At 38.1% G+C, this 19,994-nt stretch overlaps 1 protein-coding gene across 1 annotated transcript in view; it reads right to left on the bottom strand.

Annotated features, from left to right (window-relative positions):
* The window catches only part of GLDC (glycine decarboxylase), a 104,401-nt gene that overhangs the window by 9,908 nt on the left and 74,499 nt on the right, over positions 1 to 19,994 (bottom strand). The window contains 5 exon segments of the mRNA XM_051987547.1: positions 292 to 387; positions 7,494 to 7,605; positions 11,221 to 11,362; positions 14,461 to 14,573; positions 17,925 to 18,074. Of these exon segments, the coding sequence (XP_051843507.1) occupies positions 292 to 387; positions 7,494 to 7,605; positions 11,221 to 11,362; positions 14,461 to 14,573; positions 17,925 to 18,074 (613 nt within the window).

Genomic DNA, 19,994 nt, shown 5'->3' with positions numbered 1-19,994 from the left:
ATAATTAATGATCTGAAGGATTCTTTCATGTGCTTATGAATATTCTGTAATTCTTTTGAAAAATGTTTGGTCATATCCTTTGATCACTTATCTATAGGGGAATGGCTATTGGTCTCTTACATATATATTTATTCATTGTTAATGTACCTGCTACCAACTTGGCAGTCAAGTGAAACTGTTAGGAAAATCACATAATATAGTGGCAAAAGCAGGGGATTTAGGGGAAATAATAATATAATAATAAAAATTATATTTGAAGTGTACTAATAGCCATGAAGTAAAGCTACTCACCATAATCTTGAAGTCTCTTGGCAACATCCACAGCTTCAATATTTGCAGATTTTTTGAAGGGTCTTGTGTCCAAAATAAATTCATGAGCCACATAACCTGTTGAAAAACAAGGGTCATCCCAAAATTCTTTGATGAAAAATAAGCAACTAGTGGCCTTATCTCAAAATAGCAAATCTTTTTTGAGTGCTAAAATAGAACTTTACCAATTGAGCTATAAAGTAGTCAATCAACAAGTATTTATTAAGCACCTAGTATGAGCCAAGCAATGGGGAAACAAAAAAACAAACTGTCAAAGAGCTTGCAGTTTAATGCGAGATCACTATAAAAACAACTATGAGCAAACTAAATATGTCAGGATAAATTGGAGATAATCAACAGAGGAACTGAATTAGAATAAACCAAGAAGGGATGAGTGAGAAACCATATTTGCTTAAGGAAATCTTCAACACTATGGGACAGACTAGAAAGTAGATCTTTTCTGATTTATCTGAACTGATGGAAGTAGAACCACAATATCCATCATAAAGAGTAGTTGATAAGATTTTTTTTGCTCCAGGCACTCATAGAAAAAATTTGTTGCATATAAAGATCATTCTGTCACATACATGCTCCCCTATACAATCATTTACTGATGGGATCCCTCAAAGGCACTTTTAATTCAAGGCTTTAGTCTTGACAATTTGGAAATGAGCGACTATCCAAATTCACTCATATGGAAATTCAGAATTTAAAGTTAGAAGGGAACTTGGGTATCACCAAGTCTAATATCCTTATTTATAAAAAGCAGGAAACTCAGAATGAGAAAAAGAAAGTGAATTATCCAAAGTCACAAAGGATTCATGCTGAAATGTTCTGACTTTAAAGTCAGTGATGACTTATTTATTGCAGCAGCTTCCTAATAAGTCATCTTCCCAGAGGAAGACTTTATACTAATTTTAACCATTCTTTCTTAAACATTGATCTGATGTCTCCATAAAAGTAACTTCCCATGGTCACACAGATTGTAAAGAGAGGAACTGGGATTTGAATCCACATCTTCCAACTCCAAATCTAGTTGCTCTTTCTGCTATAGCACACTACCTTCAGAGGATCTATCCTAACTACGTTATGTGTTGGGAAAGTACTACTATGTGTTAGCTACTGTGCTAAGCTCTTTACAAATATTGATTTATTTTATAATACTTCTGGGAGACAGATACTACTATTATCCCAATTTATAATTAGGGGAACTGAAGTACAGTTAAGGGATTTGTTACTTTTAAGTCAGATCTAACTAATTCTAGGCTCAATCCATTGTACCATATAGCTGCTTCTTTTGGGAAACAATGAGGGGAACAGTGATATTGATGAAGCCAGATCCATAGATTCAGTCCTGATGGAGGTTAATTAGCTTTGCCCAAGTTCACCACCACTGTGTACATCCTGACACAGCTGGGAGCGTCTGGTTTCAGCACAGACTGGAGACAAACCCATCACCACTCATGAAAAAATAAATATAGGGGCAGGATCTGTGTTATTGCATTTAGATGTAAAATGTTTAGGTACAAGTACAGCAATTTTAAAAATAAAAAATAAAATTTTAAAGGCTCCCCAAAAAAGTGGTTCAGCAAAACTGATAGAATTAAGTAAATGCTTCCCTGAGACTAGAATGTATCCATATCAGCTGGTTTTGCCAACCTTTGGCTTTATTCTCTGATAAAACTGGATAGACAGGGCTTCTCTATTTTTAAGGGAGGCTAGCAGCCTATGAATCTCACCTGCAGCCATCAGAAAATCCTTGAAAATACTGATTTGAAGAAGTACTTCTTCTACAATGTATTAATTAGTAAGAAAGAGAAGGCAGCTGAATTCAAATGCCAGCTCTACCATTCACTAAATAGGTGACTTTGGGCAAGTCCCTTCCTAAGCTTCAGTGAGGAGATTTGGCTAAAAGGCTTCTTAAGTCCCTCCCAACTCTATCAATGTGATTCTAATGATAGGAAGAAGTAGATAGTGTCCATTATCCTACAAGGATCCTACAAAATACAACTGCTTCTGTTTAAGCACTTGGAGTAACTACAAACTAAAACTGATTTTTCAAAAAGTTGCTAAATCAAGCTGTCATTTTGTAAAACCAGAACCCAAACTAAACTTGAAACACTCCCAAAAAATAATCAAGTACCAAAAGGGCGGTAACGAGTAGGAGGGGAAAATAGAAATAGAGAATCAGGAAAAAACCTATTTGGTTAAGCTCTCAGAATTTTCCCCGACATGTTAAGCGTCCAGGAATCTGAGCCTTCCCATCATTCTCCCCAGCCTTTGCGTTGGTCCCTTCTCCGGGCCAGTTTCCCAAGTAGTAAGACTGCATTTCTTGACCTGTGAAACTTGCCCTCCCTCCGATACTCCGGGAAAGCAGGACTCATCCCAGAGGGTTGGCTGAGGACCAGTCCTAAGCAAAGTCCATCAAGAGCTGAATCCGACCCAGCTTTCCTCATGTTCACCCTCCTCTGTGCTCCGAGCCCGCACCAGAGCCAAGGAATCCAGATTCTTCCAAATGAGAGTCAGATGTGACTTTCAGAAACCCACATTCTGAAGTCTTCACATTCCAATGACTACAGAATGACAGCTTCTGTTTCTCCTTACTCCATATACTATGAAAAGAAGTTTTTTTTAAAAAATTTTTAATTTAAATCTTTTTTTTAAATTAACAATAATTGAGGCAGCAAGTGAGGGACTTAGAGACGGAAAAACTCAAGTTCAATTCCTGCATTAGACCCATATTTTTTCTGTGAGCTTGGGCAAGTCATTTAACTTTTCCCAGCCTCAGTTTCCCTATCCGTAAAATGGGGATAGAAAGCACCTATCTCCTGGGGTTGTTAGGTAGCTATGGATAGAGTAGCAAGTCTGGGTTCTAGAAGACTCACTCATCTTGCTGAATTCCAATCTAGCCTCATTTACGAGCTGTGTGAACCTGGCCAAGTCGCTTCACCCAGACCAGTCCTGTGGGAATCTAACAAGGCTTTTGAGGGGAGATATTCCCTGACATGAGTAAAACTAGTACAGCCGATTAAAGCACTTAAATAAGGGCAGCGAGATGGTACCGTGGATAGAGCACCAAGTCTGGGGTCAGGAAGACTCAAATCTGGCCTCAGACAATTCTTGGGATTTCACTAGCCAAGGAGCCAATCTTGGTTCATCTCTAAAGAGATTTGTTTAACAAAAGAACTTTTAAAAATTAGGTGGGAGGTTTAAATTTTTTTTAATTAAAAAATTTTTGATTTAAAAAAATATTTTAATGATTATTTTTTGATTTCCTTGGTAATCTTTTGTGATGTCCACAGACTTCATCAGACTACCCAAAAGGATCCAGGAAAAGAAAGGTTAAGAACCTTTATGTACAGGGACTTGCTAACCCTATCTTCAGCTATTGTATTGTATATGCCCTTAGTCTCTCTTCTATCAAGAGGGAAGGTAAAAATGTCATTTAGGGAACAGGGATTTTCAGTCCAATGAGTTTGGCCTGCCTGAAGAAAACATCAGAGCTGTGAAATAATGGGAATTGGGACCAGGCTTCTTGTGTTTTCTTGTTTTTTGGGGGTTTTTTTGTACAGAGGCCCAGAGGCTGTTTTTGTTAGGAGGGGCACAAATTAAGAAATTCAACAATACGTACAAGAGTGAAACCCAAACAAAACTCACCCACCAATTAGAAACACAGATGGAAAAGACAGCTCAGAAAGTTGTGCTTGTTATTTAAAAACTGTTGGCTTTATACACACCCATAGAAGTTTTTAAGATGCCTCCTTTTATTTGATACATCCAGCCTCCTCCTCTTTCAAATAGCATCCCTATAAAATACTACTGTTGTTCCTCATACTACATCTTACTGAAAGCCTAGCAGACCTGCATTCCCTGACATAAATAAAATTGATGCACCTGCCTAAAAAAGTACATAGTAAGCACCTAATAAGGGCACTACACAGGACAGTGAATAGAACACCAAATCTGGAGTCAGGAAAATTCATTCTCAGAGTTCAAATCTGTCCTCAGACACTTACTAACTGAATTCTGTTTACCTCAGTTTCCTCATCTGTAAAATGAGCTGGAGAAGTAAACAATGAACTATTCTATTTGCCAAGAAAACCCCAAAACAACCGATAACCAAAAAAAAAAAAAAAAAGGCATTTAATAAATGCTTATTGGCTGACTGACTGACCAGCAGCATACTTAAGAATTATAAAAAGGGCCACGTTAATTTATAAAATCCGAGTCAGAATTTCATTAACTTCTGTGTAGTTATCCATAATAAAGAATAATCTTCTTTATAGCAAATAAAGGTGATTAAAATTAAGAAAGCTACCAAATTCCTAATAAAAACTAAGTCCTTTATGTGAGAAATATTTTACTTTGCATTTTTGAATTTTTCTAATAAAAAAATTTGTCCAAAACACTGTATTTATTAAGATCCTATTTTCCCCCTCAGGTGGTAAACTCGTGTTTGCATTTTTCTCATGCTCTGAACTGTTGAGGCTTAAATGATTTAATTAATAAGCATACTAATCAGACCAAACATGAGAGATTTTTAGTTTCTTGAACATTAGGGTTGAACAATGAAATTTGTAATCACTAATCCATTTCTGTTCCATATTTTTAAAAATGCTATTAATTATTCTAAACTAGTATAAACTATTGCCAACTCACTCCTTCCCTGCCCTGCAAGCCCAAGGGGAAAAGCACCTAAATCATTCAAATACTTGTTGACTGGATGGTTAATTTACCCTGTTTTTCCCATTGGAATGCCTTCCTCCCTTGCCCCTCTGTTATTTTTCCCATCTGCTTAAGCCTCCAACCACAGCTGCACATCCCACAATTATTATAACAGGTGATTTTGTCTCACACTGAGGTCATCCTATACTAGTTTCCTCAATTTCCTTCTTCCATCCCTCAAAATTTCTCAACATCACTCAAGCATTCAGAGGAGCAAAAAAATCAAATCATCTTTCTCTCTGGCTATCCTTTCTTCTCACTAAGCCTAACCCTTTAACTTGTGCCCTTTACCCCACTATTTTGCAATTCTCCTACTAGCAACGTTCCCTCTTTTTCATGAATTTTCAGTCTCTCTCTATCCAATAATTCCTGTCTGCCTACACAGGCTTGGTCTGTTCAATATAGGAAAAATAACCAACACCTTCTCTTGACCTTTCTATTCTACCTATTCTCTTTCCTGCCAAACTTCTTGATAGAAAAAATACTTAAGGTTTCTGCTTTCTCCTCTATCGACCAGGCTTCTAGCCCTACCATTCTCTGAATTTCAATATTCAATAAAAGATGACCAATGATTATAGCTGTCTCCTTTACCCCCATGGTGACTCTCCTGGACCATTATTTTAGGAAAAATTTCATTCCTGTTTCCTCACCCTCCAGTTCTAGAAACATAAGCCAACTTCAAATCAACTCTGCCATTGTTCCTGCATGGAATTTATCATCTGTTCCACGATGGCCCCCTGACCAACCCAATTTCCCAGGCAAAGTACCCCTTCTTGGTCACTACTTCCCCTTCATGTATTATCTCTCTCAGTAGAATGTAATTTCCTTAAAAGCAGAAAAGGTCTTTTATTATTATTATTTATATACCCAGAACTCAGCACAGTGTTTGACACTTTATAATGGTTTAATAAATGCTTTTTCATACCTTCCTGTCTCCAGCCCTGAGCACCCCCCCTGCCTCTTCAGCCCCCTTCAGTATGTTCCAGCAATACTTCAGACTCACAAGCTGAGCTCATCTTTCCCTGCCTCTGCCTCTGACAGTGAAGCAGAGAAATACCACAGTCTCCAAGGTTGAAAAGCTCAGAGTGAAAATCTGAGTGTGATTTGACTCTTCCCCCTCCCTCCCTGAGATAACAAGTCGTACTGATTCTTCCTCCGCAACATCTCTCACCTCTGTTCCCTTCTCTCAGCTGAGTCCTAATTACCACCTAGTCGGATGCTGCAGCCCCTCCAATTGGTCTTATTTCTCCTTGCCAACCTCTGCTAGAATTCCTCCTTTACCCCTCTGCCACATTAATTTTCCCTAGGCAGGGATCTGGTCAAGCTATTATCGGAGAAAAAGAGTACAAAGAAATGGGAGCACACGGGGCTTGGACTCAGAGAAAAACATACAATTGGGGGGCGAGAAGGAGGGGGAGAGATGGTGCAGTAACGGCTCATCCCTAGACCTGAAATCCTGTGTGTAAATCCTGCCTCAGACAAGAAAGCTATGGGACACTCAACAGAGCCCTTGCCCTCTCACCAGGGACCTTCCTTCCCACCCTACGGAAGCCTCAGCCCCAGGCTCTCCTGAGAGAGGGGCTATAGCCCAGAGTGCCATTTCAGGAGGTACCCAGCTAACATCACTGCCCTCCTGGCTCTGCTCCTTACTCTACTTCTCTACATTCTTTCCAGTTCCACTTTTAGTAGAATTATGCTCCTTGAATGTTAATACTATTTTTTGCTTGCATTTGTATCTTCAACATTATCACACTGCTACACAGTAAGCAATTAATTAATTAATAATAATAATAATAAGATAACTAATATTTAGATCATGCTCACTGTGGACTATGAACTGTGGACTATACTAAGTGCTTTATAGTTATTTTACTTGATTCTCATCAGCCCAGGAGGTAGGTGCTATTATTATCTCCATTTTACAGATGAGGAACCTGAAGCAGGATTAAGTGATTTGCCCAGGAACACACATCTAGCAACTGTCTGAGGTTGGATTTGAACTCAGACTTCAGGCCTGGCACTTTACTAACCACCTAATTTATCCTTAAATGCTCTACCTAACCTGCCTACCTATTTACCTATCTATCTACCTATCCACTTATCTACCTATCTACCTATTTTTCTATCTTAAAAATCCCTTCCATTGATAATTCTATGAATCTCAGCTCTACAACTTACTACTGACATTACTGTAGACAAGTCACTTCTCTGTGCCTCAGTTTCCTTGTTTGTAAAATGAAGGAGTTGGATCAGATGATCTATAAGTCCCTGAACTGCTTCAGGTCACTCCTGATGACCTCCATAACTATCTGCTGTAAGTCAGGACTGTGCTGATAAACAATGGTGGACACCTTCTTTCCCATTGGCTGACTTCATCATCACATCCACTTATCCAACATCTCAGGGGCAGGGCTCCCCGGGAATCACAACGCTGCTCGACTGGTGTGGTTAACACTTACCGCGTGCCCCTCTAAAAAGGACTTTGTAATGCTTTTCCAGTCGTTTGGCCATATAGTTAGCATTTAGTATTGCAATCTCCGTGGCGTGCTTGAGACCCTTGCCTCCCATCATCTGCAAGGGAAGCAGAATGGTCACAGAATACCAAATGTGTTGGTTTTCTCTAACTGACCGATAAACCAAAAGTACCTACGTATATTCCCTACCTTCCCCTCCACAGAGAGAACCACTCCTATTCAGGCCATACTCATACAGTAACCATAAGAGCAGCTAACGTTGCTTTAAAGTTTGCAAAGTACATTACAAATAGGATCTCGTAGATATAGGAGTTACAGGGATAAAGTCATAGATAGTTATGGAGAGAGAGTCATAGAGACTGGAGTTCTCATTACTATATTACCTTCAGGGGAAGATTTGTTCATAAATAAGGAGAGGTTTATTACGATCAGATTTAACATCTTAGGTGTAGGAATGGGTTGAGCTCCCCTAGGTCAACTTTGCAGGGTACCAAGGTCACCATTTTAAAAAAGGAACTCTGGTACACTAACAAAATCCTAGTGTTATAAAAATTCTTTCATGTTTAAGCAACATCTCATTTTTTTCTTAGCCAAGAGGCAAAGCTTTATCATAAGTAACACCATTACAAAGTGGTGAACAACATCTCCTTAAAGAAATTCATTGAATCTGGATCACCATTTGACCTGTTCTATTGTCCTTTTGATTGTCCTTTCAGATTGCCTAATAGTACAATACTCTGCTTAGAGATATTTAATAAATGTTACTGATTGTTAATCATCTCTAATTCATCCAGATGCAAGATCACTTGTGATCAATTAATAATTTCGGACTGTAACTCCCAACAGAAAGAGCAATTTAAAACTTTTAACTGCGCAGTTTGTAGCAAAGTTTTATTTTTTGTATACAACAAAAGTGAAATTTTTATATGGGGATAGAAGGAAATAAGAAAGGAAGGAAGGAAGGGGGAGGGAGGGAGAGGAAAGGAAAAGAAAAGAAAAAAAGTAAAGAAAAGGAAAAGAAAGGAAACAAAATGAAATGAAAAAGGAAAGGAGAGGAAAGAAAGGAAGGAAGGAAAGGAGAGAGAAAGGGAGGGAAAGAGAGAGGGAGGGAAGAAGAGAGGAAGGGAAGGAAGGAAGGAGAGAGGAAGGAAGAGAGGGAAAGATGGAAGGAGGAATAGAGAGTAGGAGAGAGAAAGGGAGGGAGGGAAGGAGAGAGAGACAGAGGGACGAAGGAAAAGATGGAAGAAGGAAGGAAAGGATGGAGGAAAGAAGAAAGGAAAGAAAATGAAAGAAGGAAGGAAGGAGAGAGGGAGGGAGGGATTCATAACACCCAGTATGAATCAGAGGTGAGATTTAAATTTAGGTCTTCAATTCTTGGCAGCCAGTTCGATATCCATTACGCTATGCTGCTTGTCCTATATATGTTCCTCTCAAAATAGCACGGAGATAACATCACACTATATAATGCAGTGCAAACTTCAGAAGGTCCTTCTAATCAGTTAACTGGTATTTATTAAGTGGGCCAGGCTTGGTGCTCCGCACAGGAGTACAAAGCACAGGAATGAAACAATTTTTGCTCTGAAGAAACTTAACTCCTATTGAAGAAGACACACGAACCTATCCGAGTACACACAGAGCAGACATTGAAGCAATAATTAGGGGGGAGTTAGGAAGGGAGGGCGCCAGCACTAGGAGGAATCTGGAAAGGCTTCGTTCCATACTTGCCCCAATGTACCATATAGCAGGTTTTCAGGCAAAGAGGAGCCGTGTCCAGAGGGTGCTCATGTGGGACAGGGCCTTTTTTGTAACCATGTATCCCTCTGGGTGATCTAATGATGTCTTTGGGTCTAGTGCCTTCCCTCCCTCCTTTTCCATTTCCCTTGCCCATCTCCTAGAGGCAGTGCACTGAGCCTTATTTTATTTTCTGAGGAAGAGATAGATAAACTGATTAACAAAAAGTGAAAATTTTACAAAATATAAAAAAACCTTAAAAAAAAAAAAAAAGAATGGGGGTTGGGAGAATAGTAGATGCTAACACTACAAAAGCCTCTAAACCAGGAAATACTTCAGCATGATTTTCAGAGACCACAATCAATGGCTTGTTTCAAATGAAAGGATCTCGGTAGAAGCAGCTCAGAAGAAGAAAAAAGCTTGAGTTCAAGTTTGAGGGCTCTCCTGTTTAGTGACCATCTGAGCTGCAACAAGTCAGTCTTTTACTCTGTGACATGGGGGAGGGAGGGTAATAATTTTTATGCTGCCTATTTCATAGGATTATTGTGAGGAAAGCCCTTACAGAGTAATAAGAAGCTATTTATTCATCATCCATTTGGAAAAAAATCTGCATTAACTAGGCACTTAGTAAGACAATGCAAGAAAAAGATAAGAGTTATATGTTGAATTTTTTAAAAGAAATACCCAGTTCTGACAAGTTCTTTCATTTTATCTTATTTTTTGAAATAAGAAAGGCAAAGTTTCTAGGCTAAATTTTTAAGTATAATTATTCAAGTGATTGCAGCTCCTCATCTCTAAAGATGCTAAGGGAATGCATTAAGCAAAGGAATCATTACAGAAATTTCTGTAACACTTCATCTTCTTGTCTTTATCATTTATGACACTGATTCTTAAGCTGTCCCAGTTCATGGGGGAGGAGAATTAGTACTCTGATAACTATATTTAATGTAATTGGCTTTTTTTGTAATCTCGAGTATCTTATTTTAAGTTTTTAAAGACATGACTCTGGGAAAGAGTACATCAGACTGCCAAAGGGAACCAAGGTACAAGATCCCTGTGATGAGCAAGATGATCTAAATGAAATTTCTGCTTTTTTCTGAAAGAATGATATGTTAGAATAAGAAGTTCACAAGATTATAGATTGAGAACTGGGAGAAGGATCCCAGACAATCAAATCCAGCACCCATAAGCATTTACCATGGCAAATGGGTGACCAAAACAATATAGCCTAACTTTATCTAATTGGCGTGGGTCAGTACCCCAGCCACGATCCTAGAGGTATATATCAGCTGCTACAATACTCATGATTCTTTGCTCAATATAGAAAGCACAAATAGAAAACTATAATGGGACCGCTGGACAGATGTGATATTGAAATGTAACTATACCGTGTCTGGAAAGATTTCTTTAAGCACTGAGATCCACCTGTCGATCTGTTTATGGTTTCTCCAAGAAACTCCTGTTTCTTGCATTCAAGGTCTTTCACAATGAAAGGGGGCTTCTCATGAGATTTCCTTTCATCTACCACATGGCACAGTGGCAAGAGTTCTGGGCTCTGTCCCTTACTATCTGTATGACCTTGAATGAAGCATTTCTCCTAGCTAAGATTCAGTTCCCCTAAGAGGGTCAGACTAAGGCTTCCTTTCCAGCACTAAATCAACAATTGTAGCATCTACTATAGCTCCGTCTCCCATTTTGCTCTTGCCCTCTCTCATCCCAAATTGCTTCCATCCCATTTCCTGTCTTCTACATTTGTTGTCACAGGTCCTTGTGCAATGGATCTGCTACTATTAGCTTGAGAATACTTAATATGCATTTGTTGAAATTGGATTAAATAGAGAATTTCCTTTTTTACCAACCAATAGAAAAGCGCTTATTTCAAGCCCCTCTCACCCACAGATGCCCAATGTACATCCCACCATCTCTCTACATACATGTGCACGTGCAAACACACACACAAATACATGGATATATTCCTCACCTTAATATATGCCCAAGAAATTGGCAAGATGGCACTGGAGCCCCAGGGAGCGGCACTGACAGTACCCAAAGAGTGTTCATCTTTATCCAGCTTTATTGGGATGACTGGATGATTTGGTAGAAAAGGGGCAAGATGCTTCTTCCTAGGCAATTAAAAAAATCATAACTTGAAAAAATGAACAAAGAAATACAAAAAAATTTTCCTTACATGCTTTTCATGAAAAAAAGAGATCAAAGAATCATAGATTTGAAGCTGGGAAGGACTTCTGGTCCAATCCTTATTCAAAAGGTCGAATTACTTGTTGAGACAACTAAATGTCAGAGTTAGGATTTTAATCCAGGTCTTTGTGACTCAGAGACCCCAGATCTCCAACCATTTTATTGTGCTGCCTTTCAGATTAATAATAATTACATAATGCCTATTATGTGCCATGCACTATGCTAAGTGGCCACCAGACTTTCCACAAAGTGTAGTGAAGAGAGGACCACTTTTCCCTATAATGGAGTCAGAGGATCTAGGTTCAAATTTTATTTCCACTACTTATTATGTGTTCTGGGTCCAGTCTCTTAAATTCTCTTGGTTCTAGTCTCCTTATCTATAAAATGAGGATGTTGAACTAAATGACCAATAAAGTCCCTTTGAATTTAAGAAAGAAGTAAAAAAGAAATAAGCATTTATTAGGCACCAACTATGTGCCAAGAGCCTCATTCATTGCTTTACAAATATCATCTAATTTGATCTTAAGATAAACAATCTAAATTATAAGCCTAGAGCTAGATAAATATAAGTCATCTGCTCACTTTCCCAGCAGCAATATAGCACATTTTTGGAGAAATGAATTAAATCTTCTTTTCAAAGCCTTCAGAAATTGGTTGCCCACACTTTTTTTCACACAACTTAATTTCACCTTCATAGTCTGAGTGAATGAACAATTAACAAGTATTTCTTGATGTTTGGTATGACTTTGTACTTTGGTTTTATTCCTAGTAATGATGTTCTTTCCTCCCAGCTCATGAAATATATAGTTATACTTCAAGTTGGAAAAAATTGAATTCTATAAATCCAAATCATTGATTAATGTTGACAATGGCTTAGTAAAAAAAAAAAAGTTTTTTAGGGTAAAGTTATCTTTTTTCAGTAAGAAATATGCTACATTCTCTAAGATAAGAAATGTCCATCTACTCAAACTAGCATCAGATTGTTGTGGGCTGAGAATTGAGCATGAATAATAAAAAGACAAGAGTCAAATCTTGACTTTGCTACTCTCATTCATTTATTCAATAGAGAGAAGCATTTTTTTGGTCAGAGAAGCAATTAAGTGACTTGTCTAGAGCCCCACAGTTAGTAAGTGTTTGAGGCCAGGTTGAACTCAGGTCCTCCTGACTCCAGGGCCAGTACTATACCACCTAGCTGCCCCCTTCTCAAGCACTTGTTGAGCTTAATGAAAGAAGATGGACAACAGATCAATAAAACACATAGGGATACAAAAAATACAAATATAATTATGATAAAGAATATTGAAAAAACACATGGGAAGGTTGCTAAACAAAATGGAAGGGAAATTCTTTACCAGGAGGGATATCAGGGAAGGCTTCATGGAAGAGTTATCATTGAAGTTGAGTTTTAAAGTCAAAGAGGGTATTCCAAGCATATAAAGAGCATCATGAACAAAGATAAAGAGACAAGAAAAACACAGTGTGGTCGTGGTGGTAAGGGGAACTTAGGTGTACTCCATTTTGCCTAAAGTATACATAGACATGGTCATAAAATGAGATAATACTGAAGACTTAATGTAATAACAGATTATAAAAGAGTTTCTTTGCCAAGAACAGAAGGATTCATTTTACTTAAACATGAGGAAGTCTCTGAAGTGGAATTTAAATATGAGAAAGTATGTCCTATCAATAGTAATAAGGAAGGATTGATGAGGAAAGAGTGGAAGTGGGAAGACTTTACTATTGAAACCATCCAGGCAGATAATAAATAAATTACCTATTGAAGTGGTAATAATAGAAATAAAAAGATATTTCATGCAAGAGATATGGTAAAGATTCAACTTGATAAGAATTTGCTGTAATAAGAATTGTTGAGATGATATGATTTTAGCTGGGTGCACTTCCGCAAATCCCTTTATCTCTCTAAGCTTCAATTAAACATTTAACAAATACCTGTTCATTGGTTAGTCTACAAAATGGGGGGATTGGCCTAGACGATATCCAAGATTCCTTTCATCTATAAATGTATCATATAATATCTAAATGCCAATTAAGATTCCTAACAGCCCATCCAAATTTTTGACCTGCTTGCCAAACTTAGTGTCTTTATTATTTTGCATATGAATCATCTCTTCTACTAGATGCTGTTTCTTTAGAATTTCAACATTTACCTAAAGACATCTGGCTTAAACTAAAATCCTCTCTTAAAATTGTTATTTGGTCATTTTTCAGTTGTGTTTGACTCTTTGCAATCCCATTCGGGGGTTTTATTTGGCAAAGTCACTGAAGTGGTTCGCCATTTCCTTCTCCAGCTCATTTTACAGATGAGGAAACTGAAGCACATAGGGTTAAATGACTGCCCAGGGTCACAAAGTGAGTGAGTATCCAAAATTAGATTTGAATTCAGGTTTTCCTGACCTAGCATTTTCTCTATTGTACTACTTACTTATCCTGTCTCCAAAAATAATAAATACAAAAACAAAATCTATATGGGGTATAGACACATGTTAATTTAAGGGGAAAAAAAAACTGTTGTCCACATTAGGAGACTGTTTTAGACTTGGATACAAGGGTCCATTGTGACCCAATGACTTTTTTTCTATAAAGGAGTCTTTAATGGTTGATTGGCACTGGTACTGACTGTGAAGGTAAAAACTAACATTTCTATGATGGCTTTTTGGAAGAGGAAATGGATATTTCAATCCTCTGTTACCTTCAAGAGTAATCAAAAACAGATTATAGCAACTAACCTGTCTTTAGGTTTATAAGATTAAGAGCTACAGGGGTCTCTACAATCACATAAGCAGTGAAACAAAAGTTAGAATTTGAATTCAAGTCCTCTGCCATCAGCTCTAGATCCCTTCCCATTCTGCTCCATCATCATCTCATTTCTATCTTCCTGTCATTAATCTGAAAAGTAGATGGGTGACAGAAGAGAAAAGGATACAGCAAATTGCCAGCAAGTCAACTATCTGCCATATTGTATCCCTCCACTGGGGTCCCAAAGCCATGCCCAGGAACTCACACACCAATGGGGCCCATTCCAGGCCCACCGCCCCCATGGGGAATGCAGAAGGTCTTGTGAAGGTTTAAATGTGAGACATCGGAGCCAAAGTCTCCTGGACGGCAGAGTCCCACCTGTCAGGGAGAAAGAGCAGAAGAAACAATCACTGGATACAGAAAGGGAAATACCACAGAACCCCACCCAAAATACCACCATCACCCCACAAAAAGGCAAGCTGTAAACACCTGCATGCAAACACAAGAGGTATTCAAAAATACTGTAACTCAATTAGTAGTAACTCAATGTTGATCACAGTCTCCTCTTACCCATCAGAGGAAGAGAGAAATGAAAGGCTAGGGAGGATGGCCAGAAATGAAATCAATTCATGAGCTTTCTTAAAATTTGTTTAATATTGGCCCTTCCCTTTAGTTAATGTTTGACATTTCTGTCATCAGATAGGCTTAGGGTTGCTACCAAAGCAAGAGCATGAACTTGTTTAGAAAGGAAATAAAAGATAAATAAAGATAGACAGACAGACAAATGAGAGTGACACAGATAGATAAACAAATGAAAGACAGATAAGCAAATGAGAGTAATATAGATAAATGAGAGTGAGAAATAGACAGACAAAAAAAGAGTGAAAGACAGACAAATGAGAGTGAGATAAATAAGAATAGACAAATGAGAGTAAGAGATAGAAATAAGAGTGATAGACAAATGAGAGTAAGAGAGATAGATAAATGAATATAAGATAAATAAATGAGAGATATAAACAAATGAGTGATAGAGACAGACAAATAAGAGTGACAGATAAATGAGAGCGAAATAGACATATGAGAAAGATATAGACAAATGAGAGTGACAGAGATGTTTTGCACATGTGTGATAAATATTTATATAGGGATTGTTTTATTTATTATATTCATGCCTCTAGCACCTAGCACATTCTCTGACACATAGTAGACACTAAAAACATATTTATTCACTCATCAACTGATTGATTTATAATTTAGAGAAACAATGACATAGTGGCTAAAACTGGCTTCAAAACTCCCTTCTGACATACATCGACTGTATGACCTAAGACAAGTCATTTAAAATCACTTAACTTGCCCCAGGAAACTCTCTAAGATTATACATGGTAGAGAAGCTGTTGATCTGCATTATAAGAAAGAACTTCCTCACCTGGGAGTTCCCTATCATAGGTCCAATTCCAAGACCTTTGTATAATTGAGGTTCAGTTATATACTCAGTGGTTAGATCTATGTGAAAAATAAAGGGTCCAAATTTTCATAAGTGACAAAAGTTACCACCTATTACTGGAAATACATCTCCAGAATAATTTTTTGACTCTTTCTAACTTCCTACTTCAATTTGACATGTTTCTGGAGGATACACACATTGCCTTATTGCTCTTCAGTCGTGAAGAGCACATATCTTTGCAATTCCATGGACCACAGCATATAGTTTTCTTGGCAAAGATCCTGGAGTGATTTGCCCTTTCTTTTTCCAATGGATTAAGGGAATCAGAGAGTAAATGATTTGCTCAGGGTCACACAGCTAGTGAATGTCATACAGCTAGTAAATGTCTTAATCTGAATTTGAACTCAGGTCTTCCTAACTTTAGGCTTGAGCCCTCTATTTACTAAGCCATCTAACTGTCTTTCCATACGTTGGCTAGAAGAGCTTGATTAGAAAGAATGAACCATCAAAGATTAAACATTATAGCATTTAAAGTAAAGTCGCAAGGAAATTTAGGGATCATCTAGTCCAACTCTCACAAAGCAATAAGCTATGTACTGTCCCTTTAAAAAAGAGGGAAGCACAGAGAAGGGGGGGAATAAGACAACAAGCTCAATATATTCAGGAGGCTATTAAGCAGATCAGGATAGTCTCCCACCCCCCACTGTGTTTTATCAGCAGAGCATGTTACAAAGAGCAAAGAATTCATCAGCATCAGCCCGTAGGACATGCATATCCATCTCTGCTTTACAGATGAGCAAGCCAAACAGCTGAGATGGTAAATGAGGGAGCCCTGGTCCGCTGAGAATCAGCAAGCACCTCAGGCCTGGAGGCTCAGGAAGATACCTAACAGCCCGTCTGCCTGCGGGCTGCCCCTGGAGAGCTCCATCTCCATCTGCCAGACTTGCTAGAGAAAACCCATTCTGCACTCCCTCCCCCAGGACTCCAACATTTGGTACCCTACGGAAATGGGGAGCTGGAAATGGAATCAGAGATAAAAACAGGAAAAAGGCAATGGGATCTAATCTGTGAAGTCAGGGGATGTGGATTCCACTCCTAAGGCAGGAACTGAAAACTTGTGGGAGTAAGATATTTAACATCTTTAGAATCCTCATCTGCAAAAAGAGGGGGGTTTATCAAAAGATCTAAGGCCCCTTTCAGGTCTAAATCTCTGAGATCAACCTCCATCTTCTATGTTAATTCAGCCAATGAAGGAGGTAAGAAGAAAAATGAAGTCTGGTTTTTTGTTTTGTTTTGTTTTGCTTTGAAATTGCAGGTTTATCAGAGATGACTCAGTTTATAGAGAGAACTCTTTTTCATTAATTCATTCAAAATACATTTATCAAGTGCTTGCTGTGGGCAGAGTGACATGTTAGGTATTGGGGAATATAAAAAATTTAGGCAATACATATTCTTCATTAGGCTGTTAAATCCATGAGGGAAAGGTTAGCCTCTGCCCTAAACTGATATCCTACAGTGATCATGAAAAATGACAAGATAAGTTCAAAACACAATTATTTTATGAATATTATATAAAGTCCTGGGGGAAAAGAAGAAGAAGGGGTGGCTTTTAAAATGAATTCAGCAGGCAAAGCCAGTGAGGAAAAGTCTTACAGGTATCAGACATAGTCTAGGCAAAGTAAGTTGCGTGGTCAAGGACAGAGAAATGGGAGATAGGGTCTCAGAAGCCAAGTTGTGGAGGGCCTTGACTTCCAGACAAAGAACCTGGAAATCTGAAAATCAATAACATGACCAGACCAATTCTAGGTACAAAAAAATTGTTAACCAATTAAAAACCCAAATATCAATAGAACACAAACAAAAGGAACTTTAGAAGCTGTACAATTGCAATGATTAATCTTGATCCCAGAAAAGAGATGAAGGCAACTCTGACGTTTTCTCAGAAACATGGGGGACATTCAATGCAGAATGTTGCACATGCTATCAGATGTGCTTACCAAATTAATCAGCTTTGCTCAATCGTTTTTCTCTTGTTAAGAGGGAAGAGTGACTAGGAGGGAGATTAAGAAAGGTATATTTCAGAACACTGGTGATGTGAAAACAAAAGCATCAATAAAATTTTAATACACTTTTCTGGCAATAGTGTGGGAAAAGATCTGGAAAGGAGAATGAATACATGATTCTTTATGAGACTACTGAAATGATAGAAGCTTTGGTAATAATGAGGAGATGTACTAAAATGATGGCAGAAGGGATAAAAAAGAAGGAATAGCCCATCCCACCTGTGCATTCATGTTTGCTCCATCCAGGTAAACCTGGCCTCCATGTTGGTGGATAAGGTCACACACATCACTGATGTTCTCCTCGAATACCCCATTGGTGGATGGATAAGTGATCATGATGGCTGCCAGGTTCTCTTTATGCTTATCCACCTATATGACAGAAAAGTAGAGGGAAATAAACCATCTGCATCTACTGAATAGAAAGAAAATTGGAATCAGAGAATATTGAATCTCGAAAATTATTTAGTCCAAATTCTTGAGGAAAATAAAGTCCAGAATGATAGGGTAATATGTCTTAGGTCACACAGTGAAGAAGAGCAGAGGAACTTTGGTCTCAACTTTAAAAGCAACACTTTTTCTATTATACCCAGGCAGGTTGGTGGAGCAACAGATATGGCTCTGGATTCTGGAGTCAGCAAGTCCTGATTTCAGATCTAACCTCAGATATTTTCTAGCTGTGGGACTCTAGGAAGCTCTGTCTCTATTTCCTCATCTATAAAATAGAGGTGCACCCACTATTCAGGGTTATTGTGAGGATAAAATGAGATAAAATTTGTAATCTTAATCTTAAAGTACTATATAGATGCTAATTATTACTGTTTTTATGACAATAGTCTTAGATTTTTTTTAATTCTTAAAATTGCCTGAAATCCCGTAAGTATAAGAACATCTCGGCCATAATTACTCCTCATAAAAAAAAAAAAAAAAAAACACTGAAGAAAAATAAAAACACCTATCCCAGCTAGTTCTCAATAGCTTAAGTGGAGGAGGTTGAAGTGATTTGCTAAACAATTTGGGCACAAATCTCCCTAAAGTAGGATGTTTTTTATTTTTTAATCAGATTTTCATGGTGTCATGTGAGCACAGAACCCAGACTCAAGAGACCTGGATGTGAATCATGGCTCTGTCACTTAACACTTTTGTGGCTATGACTTGGGCATGTCTTTTTACTAAGTCTCAAATCTTCATTTGTAAAACTTGGGAAATAATCGAATACTTGTTAAAGTAGACCCTTATAAATATCTAAATACCCTGGACTAAGCCTACAAAGCCAGTTGGGCAGTCAATAAGCATTTATAAAGCACCTTAGTAAGATGTCAAGCTCCATACTAAGTGCTGAAAATGCAAACAAGGCAAAAGATAGTCACTAGTACAGATTAAATGCCTTCAACATGGTAGAATATTTCCTAACTGAAAAGTTTCTTGATTAACCAAAGGAATCATAGGTCCAATTAAAAAAAAAACTGGATTATTATTATTACTGTCCCAATATTCCACTTTCCTTCATTTGGATAGAGTAGATCCAGCACCTTCTTTTTTCCTACACCTATTTTCAGATATTTCTTTCCCTTCTTTATCTGAAGAGTTAGGTTAAAAAAAAAGTCTTGTCCTTGGCATTCTAATCAAGCACAGATATACAGAAAAGCAAATAGGTTTTGTCAGACTGCTAGATCCTAGGTTCATGGGATAATTACGTAGGGGCCAAAAAAAATCAGTCCAAAGAAATTACATCATATATTTGATGAAGGAGGGAAGAAAGGAAAGAAGAAAAGAAAGAAGGGAGGGAGGAAGTAGAGAGGAAGAAGGAAAGAAAGAAAGAAAGAAAGAAAGAAAGAAAGAAAGAAAGAAAGAAAGAAAGAAAGAAAGAAAGAAAGAAGGGAGGGAGGGAGGGAGGGAGGAACAGAAGGAGGGAGGGAGGAAGGGAGGAAGGAAAGTAGAGGATGGAAAGGAGGGAAGGAAGGAAGAAAAGAAGGAGAAAAACAGAAAGAAAGAAAGATAAAGGGGGGAGGAAAAAGGAAAAAAGAGAGAAGGAAAGATGGGGGTGGGCCAGCAAGGATGAGCAAAGCTGTGGAATCTTCTCTTTCCCCTGGAAGGCAGCCACAGGAAGCTCCTAAGCTCTCACTCTAATAACCTGAACAGGCAAATGTATTCAACTGATTTTCTTCACACTCAAGATTCCCTGGCATGCCAGGCTACTGGCAGTAAGCAGATATCGTTGCTAAGCAACGCCTTTACCAGGGATTTGGGAGATGGGGAAGGAGGAGGGAGGAAGACAGCCTGAAACTTTCT

This window comes from Antechinus flavipes, chromosome 1 (assembly GCF_016432865.1).
Source record: "Antechinus flavipes isolate AdamAnt ecotype Samford, QLD, Australia chromosome 1, AdamAnt_v2, whole genome shotgun sequence".
Lineage (NCBI taxonomy): Eukaryota > Metazoa > Chordata > Mammalia > Dasyuromorphia > Dasyuridae > Antechinus > Antechinus flavipes.
Note: the sequence above shows the minus strand (reverse complement) of the source record. Positions and strands in the feature narration are given on the sequence as shown.